The sequence below is a fragment of the Drosophila innubila genome (genome assembly GCF_004354385.1).
Source record: "Drosophila innubila isolate TH190305 chromosome 3R unlocalized genomic scaffold, UK_Dinn_1.0 2_E_3R, whole genome shotgun sequence".
Lineage (NCBI taxonomy): Eukaryota > Metazoa > Arthropoda > Insecta > Diptera > Drosophilidae > Drosophila > Drosophila innubila.
Window position 1 is genome coordinate 31,026,778 of NW_022995380.1, and position 17,939 is coordinate 31,044,716.

Consider the following 17,939-nt stretch of genomic DNA (forward strand, 5'->3'; position numbering starts at 1 on the left):
TTCGATTTCCCAAAAAAAAAAAAGAAAAACAATAAAAAATGGAAACAGAATTTCAATTTAATTTTATTTATGATAAATTTTTAATTAAGAATAAATCAATATATACAAAGCAATATACTCGTATGTAGAATCTAATTATGATCAACCTTACCTTACATTTATTTTTTGCAATATAAAAGAAACTGAATTTCAATTTGGGTTTGTTTATAATTAAATTCTTATTGCAAATTGTTGCCAAACATTGCGACACCCTAGACTAAATCAACTTATTTATATAGTAAATATCCAAATTGAAATTGACTCAAAGGACAAAACAGCATGTCTGTGTGTGTGTGTGTGTGTTTGTCAGTGTGGTACATTTGAGGTTTTAGATTTGCACTATGCTTTGCTATCATTTGAATTATTTACACAGAAACTACGCTCAACTTTTCTTTAACTGTATGCATGGTGATGGGGTTGAAAAGGGATATAAGGGGTGGAAATGGGGTATGATGTTTTTGTCACGCAACATGCTAGATTGTTGCTAATTGGATTTCGTTTTTCGTATCTCATACACATTTAATTATACTTATTCCTTGCTCTCTTTCCCTCTCTTTGTCTAGAAGTAAACAGTTAATGATAGATATGAATGTTTGTGTGTGTGTGTGTGAGGGAGATGACATGTTATTTGCACTAGATTTACCACATTTTTCTGTATTTTGTTTTAGTTTTTCTAAAGTTGCTGCAATTTGTTAAGTTTTTCATTTTTATCTTTCGGTTTGCCTGGGGAATCTCCTGCTTCCGTATATCCGTTATCGATTATCAGTAATCGGCAATCGGTAATCGGCAATCGGTAATCGTCTATCGCTTAGAAACTAAAGATATTACACTTAAAGTATACAAAATCACCATTTATGCTCTGCAATTGCAATTGAATTGAATTGAAAATCATTTAACTGCCACGAAGTCCATTCGCTGCTGCTTCTTCTTCTTCTTCTTCGCGATAAGTATCCTTAGGTCAACTCCGGACTGAGCAGCCACTGTCCGATGCGTGCCAGGATAATGGTAATGGTCAGCAGTCGCAGTAGATTGCTCTCAACTTGGCCAGCTGCACTGCGCACTGTGGGGCAAAAAGACAACAGAGTTGCAGTCCAGTGATGTGCATAAAAATCGATGCATATTGCATTATTATTATAATAGATATCGAAATCATAGATATCGAAATTATACAAACATGTATTAATATATAAAAATATGCATAAATTTATAGAAATTTTTTTAATGTATTGAATAATTAAATGAAATTTACGTGAAAGAAAGCAAATATAATAATTTCAGTAAGATATTTTTCAGAGCAGAGCTCTGCTTTTGTTCTTAAAAATATAAAAAATAAAAATAAATTACAACATTTAATTTATCAAGTTGCATTTAGGCTTAGCATTTATAAATCATAGTTTTCCTATTTATGGGTCATAAATTTGCTAACCCAAAATGAGAAATGCAAAAAATCATGAAGAATATTTGAGATATAGATGCATTTGGCATTTATAGACACAGTTACATCAACAACATATTTTGAGAAAATTTTCATTTACAATATTTTCGATTATAACATGCAGAAAACCAAAAGAAATTAGGTAAAACTACAACTTAAATGTAACAGAAAAATGTGATGGTTGTCCAAAAATAATTTTAATATCAATATCGATAATTTCTCATCGATATTTTGTAAGCTACCGAGCACATACCCAAGAGCATGGTCTCGCGATTGTCAATGATGCCAGGACGACGCTGTAGGACGCTCTCCTTGCCGCCCTTCCACAGCACGGGCGAAATGCTGGCCAGACACTTGACGCGCATGTCGCCATCGTGAAAATGCCGTGGCTCCAGCTCCAGCTGCAGACCGAGCGTCGAGGTGATTAGTCCGTGTTTGTGCACGATATCGTTGTATTTGTGCAGGAAGTGCTCATCCAGTATCTGCAAGTTAAGCCCAGACATGCACATTGTTCATTTCTATGGTAATATGTTGCCTTTTTATCTCTCTTTCACACACACACACACACACACACACTCTCAACCTCTCTCTCTCTTTCAGCTTGGCTGAAAGCTAAACGATGTTGTGCATTTTATTATTAAACACACGGTTGACACACACGGCGTATGAGTAACGACAACAAAGATGCGCTTAGGGGTGTGTCAGACATGTCTGGCAAGCGCTGCAGGGCTGCAAATGCTTCTTTTGTATGCCACGCAGCCCTGACCCACACACTCACACACACACACACAAACACACACACACACACACAGAGGAAGGTAACTGAAGGTTACAGTTAACAGTTGAGTTCTGTTCAGTTCAGACGCTTTATAATTTCTTCCTTTTCATTTTGCTGCTGTCAGCGAATTGTAGGCGGGGCAGCAAGTGGCAAGCAAGTGGGGCACTTGCCTTGGGAATGCCCCACACCAAGTGACAGGCGTTATGAGGGTGCAACAAAATGAAAACAAGACAGAAAGGTCGAAGGTTGAAGATTTGATACCCTTGCATTGATATATCTTTAAATTTTGAATAATTTGAATTAAATTTGAGAAATTTTTATAAGACAGTATCAGATACACTATCTATGAGTTTTGTTGTCAAATCTTAAGAAACCAGAAAGGATTTGAATACTAAATTTTAATTTTCGACCAATCTTTTCTACGGCAGCTATATGATATAGTGTTTCGAATTGAACTATATTATTTAGAAATGTATGAGGCTACAACATAGACAAATTCTGTGAGTTTGGATAAGATATTTTTAGAAACAATAAAGTTTTTCAAACTAAATGTTGATTTTCGATCTGATCACTCCTATGGCAGCCATAAGATATAGTGATCTGATTTGAACCAAATTTTGATATGCATATATCATTCAATATAAAGTACATTTTCCGTAAGATTGGTTAAAATATAACAAAAAAATATAAAAGTATTTTAATCTTAATGTAAATTTTGCACCGATCGTTTCTTTGACTGCTATATAATAAAGTGAACCGATTTGAATTAAATTTGGTGGGGATGCATACGACAACATAGAATTTACATTGTGTAAAATTGGTTGAGATATTATTAAAAATAAAAATGTTTTTCCTACTTTAGATTCATTATCAAAAGACGGTCCAAACCTGATCTTAAATATATATTTTTTCAAAGTTCTATACATTTAATGACAAAATTAAAATACTCTCTGTAAGGGTATAGAAAAAATGAACTCATTTGTGCCGAGCCCGACGCAATAAATAAGAGAAATACGGTGAGCAGATACAAAATGTGAAATGCTCAAATAAATAGCTTGAACTTTTTTGCAGCTATATTGGATTTGAATTGAGTGTGGATGGAAAAAAGGGGGCGGGGGTGTGGCAGCTATGCCACTTTCGCCACTTCGCCACTTTAGCCAGCGGAATTGTTGCCATTTGTTATGCGATTGGTTCGCCAATTCTTTATGGCGTCCATAAAAATTACAAAGCTCTTGAATTCCAAAGTTGCAAGGCAAGTTTAAAGGCATAAATTAAACGTGCTGACTGCCTGTCTCACTTTCTGACTCCCACACTCTCTGTCCTCTGACAGCATAAACATGCTGCAAATGCCAGGAGCTGTCCTGCATGTCCTGACACAAAAGCACACAGAATAGAAAGGAAGGAAGGAAGGAAGGCAGGCTCTGTAAAATTGAGGGCATTTAAAATGCCTATCGCATACCAAGTAAAAAAAAAAATAGATCGAGTACGAATGTTAAATAAAAATACAAATACTCGTATCCTAGACATTTTGTGGCCTGGGCCAAAAACAATGCTCAAATTATAAGTTTTTTATTTTCACAAAATTTCTAAATATTCCTTTGGTCCGATGGGAATTCATTATAAATAACTGCAGTCTGCAATTGAGAAAAGCAGCAGGAAAACTAAATATATAAGCAATGTTGACAGTGAAAAGCAGCCAGACAAATTGTACAAGTATTTTATTTATTATTTTCTTAGTCAGAAAAGTTGAGACGAGACGAGACAATATGAGTTGGGAATAAGAGTTGAATATCTATTGTCGTAGGGCAAATAGAAACCGGAAAAACGTGCCTAATCGCACTTATTGATTTTTGTCTCTTGTACGCTTGCACGAATATTTAAACAAAGTGGTCACAGGACAACGAAGCAACGGAGTAACGAAGGCTCGACAGGAATACGAGTATGGTAGAGTGAACTAACTTGTACCTTAACGGCTCGATTCACACAATTTGAGTACCATGTAGTCATTGACTATAAAATGCAGTAAGGGACCAGAGTCCCAAAACTTCCCATCCCTTTTCCATCACTCTTCATTCCGTTCCTCCTTTGCTCTTGGTCAGATCGTGTTCCGGCTACACAGTAGACGTGTAACGAGCTTTCAGCCAGATGGATGGTTCCAGCTACACCTACAGACAACTAACAACATGGCCATAAACCATGCCCAGGCTTGGCCTACAGCTTGGTGGTGGTAAAGGGGGAATACCGGGGGTATAGGGGGATTCTGTAAAGCCAGAAGCCTGCTCGGTTACATGATTTTTGCTCATGAAATAATTTCTACCACCTACATTGGCAGCTGTGCCAGGGATTCGGACATTTTAGCCTCAACATCCTTCCATTCTAAACTCCCTTCAACTGACGCGGTTCATTGTTTGCTGCGTTGTTAGGAGCTTAAATATTTACTGTATGCATAATTTCAACATTTTTTTTTTTGTTGGGGCCAACTTCAGTGGGGCCTCCCTTCCCCTTACCAGCTGATTAGTGTAGACGCGTTTGAGCGCAAAAAGGCATTAAATGAACACACACCAAATATATATATATAAAAAAAGGTAACAGGTAAAAAGAGACTTACAGGTTGCTCATTGACGAACCATTGCAGATGAGAAGCGGGATGTGATTTCCCTGATGTGCAATTTAAGCTTAGATATTCACCGATTTGATACTGATACTGTTGTCCCCTTATATGAGGACCGTCACGTGGTAAAACTGCAAAAGAATCGAAAGCGAATCATACCATCTGCTTAAAAGATTTTAGATATTTGTTGTATAGGGTAAAATTATTCTAATGAAATAATAATAAATGATAAAAATAATGCTTATGGTAATAATTTAATATTTTAAAAATAATAAAAAAGAATACCTGTTTTGAAAATGTTTATATTAATTATGATTTTGATAATCATATTGGATAACAATAATAATAATGATAATGAAAATTGACATTGGTATAATTTTATTTATAACGAACGTTATTCAATGAAAGCCATGTATTTCTAATAATGATATTAATTATACTAAAATAGTAATAATAATTATAATTGATAATGATACGAATTAATTTCATTGCTTATTATAATAATGATACTGAAAATTATATTAATTGTGTTGTTAAAAAATATAATAAATGAAATTAAACATTTAAAGAAAAGCTGTTTTGAAAAAGTTTATATTAATTATGATTTTGATAATCATGTTGGATAACAATAATAATAATGATAATAATAATGGATATTGGTTCTGATATATATCAATAATTATAATTATAACGAACGTTAATTAATGAAAGCCATGTATTTCTAACAATGACATAAATTATACAAAAATAGTAATAATAATTATAATTGATAATGATACGAATTAATCTCATTGCTTATTATAATAATGATAATGAAAATTATATTTATTCTGTTGGTAAAAAAATATAGTAAATGAATTGGATAACAATAATAAGAATGATAATAATAATGGATATAGGTATTGATATATATCAATAATTATAACGAACGTTAATTAATGAAAACCATGTATTTCTATTAATTATATTAATTGTACTAAAACAGTAATAATAATTATTATTGATAATGATACGAATTAATTTCAATACTCATTATAATAATGATACTTAAAATTATACTAATTCTATAGGTAAAAAAAAAAATGTATTCAATGAAGTAAAACATTTCTAAATGAATGTTGTGTTGAAATTCAATATGCTTTTTCAATTAATTTGCTCTAAATGTTTTGTGCTGGCAGCAGGAAGATAAAAGCATTTGGAAAGTCCTGTTAAACAAATACAGACGACCCGCTTCCATTTTCAATATTCAGTGAAATTTTACATGCATACATATTCATTTTTTGGGGCCTTCAAATAGTGAAAATCTCCCTTACCTTGCCCCGCATAAAATCAACAGCAAAATGCCATCAGAGTGGGTCGAAAGTGCACAAAATGAAAATGAAAATATATATAAATAATAAAAAATAACACTAATACTACTACACAAAATATGCTGTGCATGGCGAGGCAGCGGAAATATCCATTAAAATGGCATTTCAACTTATAAATCGCTGGCTTGGACCAATGGCCATAAACGTTGCCATGGCCCAAAAAATAGAGAAAAAAAAGGAAATGGAAAAATGTTGATATAGTCAAGGCCCACATTCCAGCCCGACCAGCAAATTTACGTATTCCCTTTGTAAACTGCAGATGTACATTTGGTTTTATCAACAAATATGTACACACATATATATGTATATATGTTTGGTTAAAAACTGAAAACGATAAATGATAAAAATACACAGTCGTGGAATTACGAGCACTGTACAAATTCTGCTATACAACTAAAGCTTATAAATGGCCTTTTAAAAGCATTTCAAACGCAATACAAACAGCTCAGAAAACGGCATTAAAAGAGGGAAAAGTGTGGTTTAATTTAAGGTGTAGTTGTGTGTGAGTGTGTGTGTGATCATATGTGTGAAGAGCAGTCGCAGTCTTCCCTCTTTCCATCATAAAAATGATGTGTGTATGTTTCGCATTTTAAAACATTCTGCGTTTACAACATTAAAAAAAGAAGTTTAAATTTGTTGCGAATAAACTAAAATAAAACAAAACTATTGTTGTGAAAAGTAGTCATAAATATTATTTTGAATATTATTATTATTTCTCATGGAATCCTGCAATCCTTAATTATTTTGAAGATAAACAAATAAATCGTATAATATAATTTTATGCATTCCATAACGGTTTTAACTATATTTTTAGAATATTAATGGAGTGAAGCAAGTGAGTCAATTGTCTTATTATCCTAGACATCTTAAAAAAGGAATTTGACGTAAGTCAAACTTGCTCCTAAATAATTTTCTGATTTCTACTTGCCAGCAGAGTTCAAACTTCATAATTTATGCCATAAATTTATGTCATTTATTTCAACAGAGAGATCGGATATAAAACTACTATACAAATTGTTAATAACTTTTTAATAGCGCAACACACAATAAATAAAATATTTCTGCTTGCAATTTTGTAAACAAATTCAAGTTGAACAAAAAACTAAAATGGGTGAAAAGAAATAAACAGAAAAACATTGAAGCAAAAAAATATACAAATAAACATGGCTAACCGATGTGATACAAAAGAACACACTCAAAATGTTATAGTAAATACATATGTATATTTACAATGAACACATACATAACATATGTAGTTGTGAGTAAATACATGTATTGTATTTGTTTGCCAATTCAATATTTGTCAGTAATTGCAGTGGATATTTTTTGTGCAAATATTTGGACCTTATTGTTCAGTGAGTTGGTTAGGTCACTTTTTATAAAGTAGGGAGTGGAGGATCAAAAGCGGGGAGGGAAAGAGGACTATTACTTACATACAATATCCATGCGACCCTCGCCTTGAACAGATGAGAAGTTTGGCGCCTCGGCGGAGATTTCACAGCGATAGAGACCAGTCGAGTTGAGGGTGAGGCCACGAAGCAGCACACGACTGGCATCCGAAAGCTCCTCCTGTAATGAGAGGGGGAGAAAGTGTATATTGTCAGTTTCAGGGGAAGGCTTACGTAGTGGTACTAATGAGCCTCATAGCACGGATAAAGTTATATTTGAAACTATATTGTTATTTCAATCATCAATAAATTAGTAGATTTGTTTTGGCATTATTTTTGTCAGATATATATAAATATAAAAATCTTTGAGGTCAGTGAGTCAACCTAGGGAGCTGAAATGTTTACACAATGTAGCTGAGATGATTTGTTAGTGCAACAAAGCGACTTTTTGGGAAATTCGACCTGCAAGTAGGTATTAAAATATTTCAAACTAACTCAGAGATTGTAAATTTGGGACTGTATGTTGCACCCTGACCAAATTTGGTCAAAATTGGGTTATTATAGTAGTATTCTATGAAATTGTGAGCTCACGGCTTGCTCACACTGTTTTCTATACTACAAATTAAATAATTTATAAAGTACTCATAAAAAAATTTGTGAACGCAAGGATTGCTAACACTGCTTTTAAGTTTTGAATGAATCCGCCCTAGGAACTTTATTGGCACCACTGTGGGTGGGAGGGAGAAATCGTACTCGTTTTCGTATTCGTATTCGTATTCGATAGGCGTTTACTTACAATCACGCGGACGCCATCGACGCGATAGCTGGTTTTGGGTGGGCGTGTCTTTGGCACATAGCGATAGAATTCCTCATTGTCCTTGTACCATTTGATGGCATACAATGCCTCGCCCTCCTCCTGTGGCTGCTCCTCCTCCTCGTCGCTCTCCCCGTACCTATCCTCGCGCTCAAATTCGGGCACATAGGAGATGGAGGCACCGCTGGAGGCGCCACCGTTAGTCACTGAATGCTGGCCGCCATTGTGAATGCTGGCGCCAACACGACCGCCCAAATATCCGGATGCCGCACTGCCCCGATAGACGCTGTGTCCGTACGGCGACTGTTGTGGCAAGGGGGGCATGTGCCCCTCTGTCTGACTCTGACTCTGACTTTGAGTCTGACTCTGGTATTGTTTCAATGCCTGCGGCAGATGCTGCTGTCGTCGCTGCTGATGTTGTCGCTGATTTTGGTGCATGCGTCGATGTGACAGACGGTCAACATCCCCATCCACATCCATGTCCACATAATCTCCTCCTCCCGCATGTGGATACCGATCTCGATCACGTTCCCGGTCCCGATCCCGTTCCCGCTCCCGCTCTCGATGCCCCTCGCTGGAGATGTGTGGTCCGTGGGTGCGATTCAACTCATATTGGCACTCGAGGAAGGCCGATTCACCCCTCATCTTGTAGGCGGGAATGGAGACCTTGATCATGCGCAGCCCCAAAGCGAAACCTGTGAAGGATAAAGAATAATCATAACTTTTAGTCGGGCTTTAATATTATAGTTAATTTCGGAAAGATCCGACCATAGAATACCCGTTAAATATTTCAATGTATATATATAAAAAAATTTATAGAACTTACTATCTAATAAAAACTACTGCATACTTTTGGGTGCTTGTATTTTCTTAATTATTAATAGCTTTGGTTAGTTATTACTGCTGTTCTACTTGTCCGATCTGGCTGCGATTCAGCGGAATAATACCTTATATTAATAGATAACGTAAATTCGACTTTGATGTTGACTCTGATCAAGAATATACACACTTTATAGGGTCTGCGTTGCCTCCTTCTCCCTGTTACAGTCATGTGAACGAACACAATACACCCTTTTACTTATTCTATAAACAATAATAATACAGCAAAATATAAGCATGTTCCACAATTGTTCAGGTCAGCTTCAATAATGTATGTGTTTACAGAACATACTGCCACCATATGCATATCCTTGTTTTTGGACAAAAAAAAAAACATAAAGGATTGCTGTGCTGCATGCAAATATTTAGATAATTTATGTGCAACGAGCAGGAAATCGACTGTAAAAGACCCTGTACTAATTATGTAAAATAGCTGCATTCAAGACTAAAGAATATTCCTCAAAAATATTTTATTTTAACAATAAGAGAATATTAAAAAAAGTATAACTCAAAAATGCGATCTTAAAATAATGATTTTGTTAGGAATTTTAGGTTCTCAACGAACAAATATTCTTTTTTTTAATATGAATGAACTTTTAAACTTATGGAACTGCATTTTTTTATTTTTTTCAGTTATAATACAAAATTTAACATTAATTAGTATACAATATTTATGTGCAGACTTAATTCAAAAAAATGTTCCCAAATTGATGTTCTTTCAATTTTAAATTACTTTTGGTCAACTGCATTTAATTGCCGATATAAATAAATAAATAAGTAAGTTAGACAATTGATCTTAAAAATATGATTTTTCTGGAATTAAATAATGTTAATGAAGCATTAAATTTTTTGTAAACACATTTTCAACTTTTAACAACAGTGCTTAAAATTGTTGGCAATTTTTAAATCAGCCAACGGACTTCCCATGCTTTATTATCCAATAGCTGTGCAGCTCGTAAACATTCATAAATGAGTGCGTAATCGGGCTTAATCCTTTGTAAAATTATGACGCCGGTTGCCACATCGCATATCCTGGCCACAAATTACGCAGAAAGTGAGGAAGAGAAGGGAACGGGAGACAAACAGGATATTGGCTCACATTCCCCCCCATTTCGCATTCCCACATCTAACCTTTATTTTAGCGGCTTATTCCTGTTTTTGTGGTGAGGGACGTGCTCATATAGCGTTAAATTAGAAAACCAGCTCAACATTTTGCTCTTTAATATAAATATTTTAATAGCCAAACACACACAAAACTGAATGGTGGCTATTAAAAGCAGCATTACGTTAAAGCCAACTTCATTTCATTGGCATAAACTGCGGCAATTTCCAGAGTGGCCAACAGAATTTGGTTAAATGCCAGGGCCAAGTTTAGACATTTAAGCAGCGAAATTCATTTGGATTAATTAGATTGGACATTAATAAGCCACGTGCATATTTTATGACAACAATTAACATTATTTGGCATGATGAGCAGCAGGAGAAGGGGGCGTCTTTATGACCAAATATGTAATTAAATTGATAATTTGAATAGGCCTAAAAATGAGCTGTAGAATTTCTCCAGCGACTTCAAAGTCGCCTGCGTAATTTGAATAAAATTATTCAACTCGTCCGTGAGCCACAAAACTGAAGGACTGAAACAAGACTGAAGGAAGATGGCAAGCAGCAGCTGTCTTTGTCTGTACATTTGTATATACACAGTATAGACACGGTATAAGGAACACAAAGCAGCAGCGCTGACAATGCAAACACATGTCATTTCGGCTACATTACAAAGTGTCTTAATATTAATTAAAAGCAGCAAGACTTGCACGCAACCAGCAAAAACAAACAACAAACAACAACAAAACCATAAAAACAAAAATACAACAGACTACGTGAAGAACAATAGCAATGCCAGCGAAAACGACAAGAACAGTAAGCTATAAGAAACAAGTACAGTGGGCAAAATGAAGTAAGAGTGGAAGGTGATCGAAAAAAATGAAATTTTTTCAGTATATTAAATTTTGATGCAGAATCAAACAAGAGTACAAACCATACAAAAATTGACATTCCTCGAGGAAATCGCTTCAGTTTTGACAAAGTTATGCTACTTTAAAGTTCCCGAAAAAGTGTCAAGGCAATGGTATGGAAAAATTAGACAGTGATCGAAAAAAATGAAATTTTTTAAGTTAGTAAAATTTTTATGCAGAATCAAATTAGACGCCAAATTATAAAAAAATCGACATTTCGCTCGAAAATCGGTTTAGTTTTGACAAAGTTATGCTACTTTGAAGTTCCCGAAAAAGTGTCAAGGCAAAGGTATGGAAAAATTAGACAGTGATCGAAAAAAATGAAATTTTTTAAGTGAATAAAATTTTGATGCAGAATCAATTTAGAGGCCATAAGATGATAAAATCGACATTCCGCGGGAAAATCGGTTTAGTTTTGACTAAGTTATGCTACTTTGAAGTTCCCGAAAAAGTGTCAAGGCAAAGGTATGGAAAAATTAGACAGTGATCGAAAAAAATGAAATTTTTTAAGTTAGTAAAATTTTGATGCAGAATCAAATTAGACGCCAAATTATAATAAAATCGACATTCCGCGGGAAAATCGGTTTAGTTTTGACTAAGTTATGCTACTTTGAAGTTCCCGAAAAAGTGTCAAGGCAAAGGTATGGAAAAATTAGACAGTGATCGAAAAAAATGAAATTTTTTAAGTGAATAAAATTTTGATGCAGAATCAATTTAGAGGCCAAAAGATGATAAAGTCGACATTCCGCGCGAAAATCGGTTTAGTTTTGACTAAGTTATGCTACTTTGAAGTTCCCGAAAAAGTGTCAAGGCAAAGGTATGGAAAAATTAGACAGTGATCGAAAAAAATGAAATTTTTTAAGTGAATAAAATTTTGATGTAGAATCAAATTAGACGCCAAATTATAAAAAAATCGACATTTCGCTCGAAAATCGGTTTAGTTTTGACAAAGTTATGCTACTTTGAAGTTCCCGAAAAAGTGTCAAGGCAAAGGTATGGAAAAATTAGACAGTGATCGAAAAAATGAAATTTTTAAGTGAATAAAATTTTGATGCAGAATCAATTTAGAGGCCATAAGATGATAAAATCGACATTCCGCGGGAAAATCGGTTTAGTTTTGACTAAGTTATGCTACTTTGAAGTTCCCGAAAAGTGTCAAGGCAAAGGTATGGAAAATTAGACAGTGATCGAAAAAATGAAATTTTTAATGAATAAAATTTTGATGCAGAATCAATTTAGAGGCCATAAGATGATAAAATCGACATTCCGCGGGAAAATCGGTTTAGTTTTGACTAAGTTATGCTACTTTGAAGTTCCCGAAAAAGTGTCAAGGCAAAGGTATGGAAAAATTAGACAGTGATCGAAAAAAATGAAATTTTTTAAGTGAATAAAATTTTGATGTAGAATCAAATTAGACGCCAAATTATAAAAAAATCGACATTTCGCTCGAAAATCGGTTTAGTTTTGACAAAGTTATGCTACTTTGAAGTTCCCGAAAAAGTGTCAAGGCAAAGGTATGGAAAAATTAGACAGTGATCGAAAAAAATGAAATTTTTTAAGTGAATAAAATTTTGATGCAGAATCAATTTAGAGGCCAAAAGATGATAAAGTCGACATTCCGCGCGAAAATCGGTTTAGTTTTGACAAAGTTATGATAGTTTCAATTTTTGATATAAGTGCTAAACTATGGAAGCGAATAAAAATTTGATGCAGAATCAATTAAGAGGCCAAATGATGATTAAATTCACATTTCGCGAGGAATTCGATTCAGTTTTTACAAAGTTATGCTAGGTTGAAGTTTTTGGATAAGTTTGAGCTGCGTTTAGCTGCTTCTGGGCGAATTGGTTCCACTGTACGCTAAATTTGTGCTGCTCAAGGAAAGACTGTGATAAATATAAAAGTGTTCCACATATAGTTTGGTAATATCGCATGTCTGTTTTTGGCACAGCTGCAACACAATTGATTATTTTCCTTCTTCTGTTGCCATTTTTCCACTCAGAAATTTATGGAAATCGTAAATTGAATATGCATAAACAGCAGAAGCAGCAGTGGGTGTAAGAAGAGGAATGAAGACAAGCTGGAGAGAGGAAGGAAGTAACATCATTAAGTATGCATGATAATTTCTTTCATTAACGCATATTTAAGCAAGCTACTCTCGAGAGAGACGCCCTCTTCTGGGAGAGACTGTGGCTTCCCCACCTGCTTATACTACCTGCTTTTCTCGTGGTTTCGCTTTAAACTGAACGCTTAGCATAATTCGATAAAATTGGCAAACAAAGCGAAGCGTACAATAGACAAAGTGGAGAAGTGGAAAGGTGGAAAGTAGAAAAGCAAACAAAAGCAAGCGAAGGGAAGAGGAAAATAGATTACCAGCAGAACGTGAAATAGGTCAAATCGGGGAGGAGTTTCCATTTTACCGGATGTGAACTGTAGTGCATAATGAAGCACATCATTAGAAGATAAAAACCAAGCCTAAAAATCTATCGAAGCGGCTTTACTCGACCATCCTTGTTGACCGTCCGAATCAGGCTCTTCGACAAGGACGCCCTGAAAGGGATTCAACATTACACCGCTAATGAGTTCCTCTGCCTCTGCAGCAATTATGCGGCATCCAAAGCGACAGACCGACAGACGGACAGACAGACAGACGGACAGACAGACAGACAGATGGGCAGGGGAAAAACTTTGTTATCTGAGAAAACGTTTAGCGTGGAAATTCTGGTACAATGGACTTTGCACCCCGAAAACTGTCAAACTGTTGAAAATACGTAAAAACAAACGCTGTCAGGCAATTGAAGGAGCAGCTCATTAAGGATATTCCCTCTGGCTGTTGTTGTTGTTGTTGTGGCATTTCAAGTGTCTAGACTTCATTAAAATGTGTATCTATCATGACATTACCCATGCATAATTATGAGCAATTGACATTTTTACATTGTGTTCAAAAAACAATTATGGAAAAGTTGTAAAGTTTTTTAGAATTGAAAGTGAAATTAATTAAACAGAATCTTTGGTCTTGTGTTAAGAAAGCAAACAGTTTTAAAATTAAATACAAGTGCATTCATAATATTTTTTTATTATTCAATATGCTTGAATTGTTTTTAAATTTATATATATTTCATTTATTCTTTATTATCCAGCAAATATTTATTTCAAAAATTCAGTTTAGGTATTAGCTTGTTGATATTTTTAAGAGTATTTCTTGTCCCAAAAGGAAAAGAATAAAGTTTTCTAGAATTAAAAAGATATTGTTGAATTTAAGTGTTGAATTTTAACAAGATTATTTAAGAAAAAAAAAACGAGTGCAATTAAACATTTAAAAATTAAATTTATTTTTATCAAAAAAAATGATATTTATAAATCTATAATTTTTTATTTTATTTCTATAAGTTTAAAATTTCAATTTGCCTTTTTTTTTGGTTTAAGTATTAAATTTAATATTTTTACTTGTACTAATTTTTATTATATTCCTCTCAAGCATTATTATTTTCAAGCGTGTTTATAAAACAATTACTGATGCCCGAAAGGGGAAAAGTTGAAAAGTTTTCTAGAACTAAAAGTGAACTTCATCAAGCGTCTTGTTTGACCTTGTGCTAAATAAGCAAACAATTTTATTAAAAAAAAAAAAAAAATACGAGAGCAAGGTTCGAGCTAGAGAGCTAAAGAAAAATAAATGGGAAAACCAAGCGAAATTGTAATGAAAAAGCCTTTGGGTTAGTTTGCATTAAGCGAGCAACAACAAAGGCGTTGCAAGAGAGACCGCGTATATTCCACAGAGAGACTGTGCCACAGCGGCAACACAACAAAAAAGTGTGCAACAGTTATGGTAAGGCTCAAAGGCAACACATACACAATACACACGGAATACACACACACATTGAGAGACGTTACTCATACGCCCCGTTGCGGCGCGATTGCGTGTGCATTTTTGTTTAGAGCCACCACAAGCAACAACAGCGAAAGCAACAAAAACAACAACAACAAACAAACAAATCTGTGCAAGCGCTTCTGATGTATTCAAGTTGACACAAATCTGGCGCAAATCCGCACACAAACAAAAAGCGACAGCGACAATGCAACTTTAAGTGAGTCTGACATGACGAGCGTTGTAACGTTGCAACGCTGCAAGTGCAACGCTTACGTCACTGAGCATGTGTGGGTGGCTGTGAGTGTATGTGTTGCAACACTGAGAAAAAGTACTCATGACTGTTGAGCACAAACAATTTATGAATAAAATAGCAAGCATGACAGCTGAAACACAAGCGACTGACGAGCAACGAAATTAAATGCGAAATATAACACAAATATTAAATACAACAACAGAAAATGTGTATATACACATATATATGTGTGTGTGTGTGTGTGTTGAAAACTTTCATTGTTGTTTTAAGCTGACTCGTAATTGAAAAAGTAATAACAATAACAGAGGCAGCAGCAACTAAGATGAGCTCAGCAGAAAACATATGCTCATGGCCAGCGGGGCGTATGTGTAATATTTTATATGCACTTGCAATTTCCGCACTTTAAGGCAAACGATCAGTTGGCAACCATTTGGAATTAAATAATTCTCTAATGTGCAGCCAGCAGCATGCAGCATGCAACCTGTGAATTGAGTAACAGCTGGAAAGTGAAATACATTCAAGCAAACTCAACTGACCAACTGAGGCAACAGCAACTGAACGTGCCACACGGTTGCACGTTCGACAAACAATTTGCTGACGCAGCACAAAACTTGCTAACGCTCTTGTTACTCTATAGATTGGTGGCCTGGTGGTGCAGCATCTGTTGCACAGTGGTCAAAATTGTCAATCTAGCGGAGATTAATTCAAAGCTTATCGACATTTTTAATTTGCCTTTAAATAAATCAAATATTAAAGCGGATATTAAATCAAATGTCGAAATTTAAATTAAGCCCGTAAATGGAAAGTTTAACGACATCTTTGATTTACCTATAAATAAATCAAATATTAAAAAAAAGAACGATTTAAAATATGTATTATAATTTGTTTTCTTATTGCCTCTATAATTAAATAAAAACAATTTAAAGCGCTCAGTAGTTTTGTTCAACAGTAATTACACAAAATATTAATAAAAATATTTAATTAATTTAGTTTTACTTATTAAGGCAGTAGTTACAATTTTAAAGTATCATAGTTCTATAATTCTTAATTTTTTGTTTTTTCTTTTGTAATAAAATTACTTTTAAAATTGTAATGAAATTGTAATCGTGACTACTTAAATACTTTATATATTAGCTTAACAGATTGTGTTACTTTTCCACCATAATAATTTAATTTTAAGCTCTTTTAGAGGTTATTCCAATTCAAATTATGAATTTAATTTCATGAAATCAAAGAATTCTCCCACTGTGCGCTCACTTGACTGATTTGTGTTGCGTGTGAGTTTTGTTTGCACTTTAAGTACGATTACATATTTGCAAAATGAAATGGAACTTTATGGCAATTGCAACTGCAACTGCAACAGCAGCAGCAGCAGCTGCAACTCCCTCAGCTATGCCACATATCGATTGATTTCTTTAGGGAGCACAACGCATGCCACAAATGTCAACTGAAGCGGCGAGAGGAGGCATGTGGCATGTGTGTGTCGTTAATTTAGAAGCATCGACTTTCAATTGGGCCAACCTGAAATCCAAACTGACAGCTCGCTCAACAGGCGGTCTAAAAAAATTCTATTAAAATTTAACATGTTTTATTTAAAATCAACCGAAAATGCACGACACACAGACAGAGAGAGAGTGGGAGCAGGGAGAGAGAGAGGGAGGGAGAGACAGAATACCGAATTCCTGCCTGGCTTATTTGTATGCGCACTGCGTGTGGCAAGAACAGGAAAAATAACCGAAATAAGCGAAACTGGCAAAGTTTTTGGGGTGGGAGGGCAGGTTAAAGGAGTAGGGGAAGGAGCAGAGACATGTGTGTGTGTGTGATAGTATGTGTGTGTGTGTGTGTGTATTGAGGTGTTAAAACGCCACAAGTGACTTTGTTCAGCAGTTACAATTTGCTTTTTATTGACTTGAAAGGTGTCGACTCCCGCGTCGTGTCTGTTTCCCCATCTTTGCACCCTTCTGCCTTCTCTTTACTCTCTTTTTCTTTCCCTCTCCCTTCTCTATCAATTTTTCACACTCACCTTGTAGCAAACAGCAAATGAGCACAATAATGCATATATCGTTTATGTGTTTCATATTTATGGCATAATAATCCCATACACGTTTCTAATGATATGACGCCCACTTTTGTTGCTGGGCGTGGCAGTTTTGGATTACGTTCACAAGTTGCAAGTTCAAGTTAAAGTTGTATTTTCTTTGTGAGCTGTTTTTCTGCTTTTCCTGCCAATTTAAGTGATTTTCTCAACTCTCTTTTTTTTTGTTGTTTTCTTTCTTTTAGTTTTTGTTGGATTTAGTTTTGGTGCCTTTTGTTTATAGCTTTTGTTGGCATTGCTGTTTACTTTACTTTAGTTTAGTTTTGTTTTCCTCTGTTTTTCTTCGTCTCCGGCCTTTTGTTTGTTCTTATGCTGCTTATTACTTTGCACAAGTTTTCGCATAAATTTCGGCCTGTTGCCGTTTACAGTTGGCTTAGTTGAGAGTCTCGAAGTGGAATTG

At 34.8% G+C, this 17,939-nt stretch overlaps 1 protein-coding gene across 1 annotated transcript; it reads right to left on the minus strand.

The window, feature by feature from the left end:
- Positions 1-175: 175 nt before the first annotated feature.
- On the minus strand, positions 176-17,612 carry LOC117791030. Its single transcript, XM_034630657.1, has 6 exons — positions 17,468-17,612; positions 8,418-9,130; positions 7,667-7,802; positions 4,861-4,994; positions 1,728-1,956; positions 176-1,099 (listed from the first exon to the last, which is right to left on the minus strand). The coding sequence occupies exons 1-6, from the start codon at positions 17,520-17,522 to the stop codon at positions 993-995; spliced, it is 1,374 nt and encodes a 457-aa protein (XP_034486548.1). The 5' UTR covers positions 17,523-17,612; the 3' UTR covers positions 176-992.
- Positions 17,613-17,939: the final 327 nt, after the last annotated feature.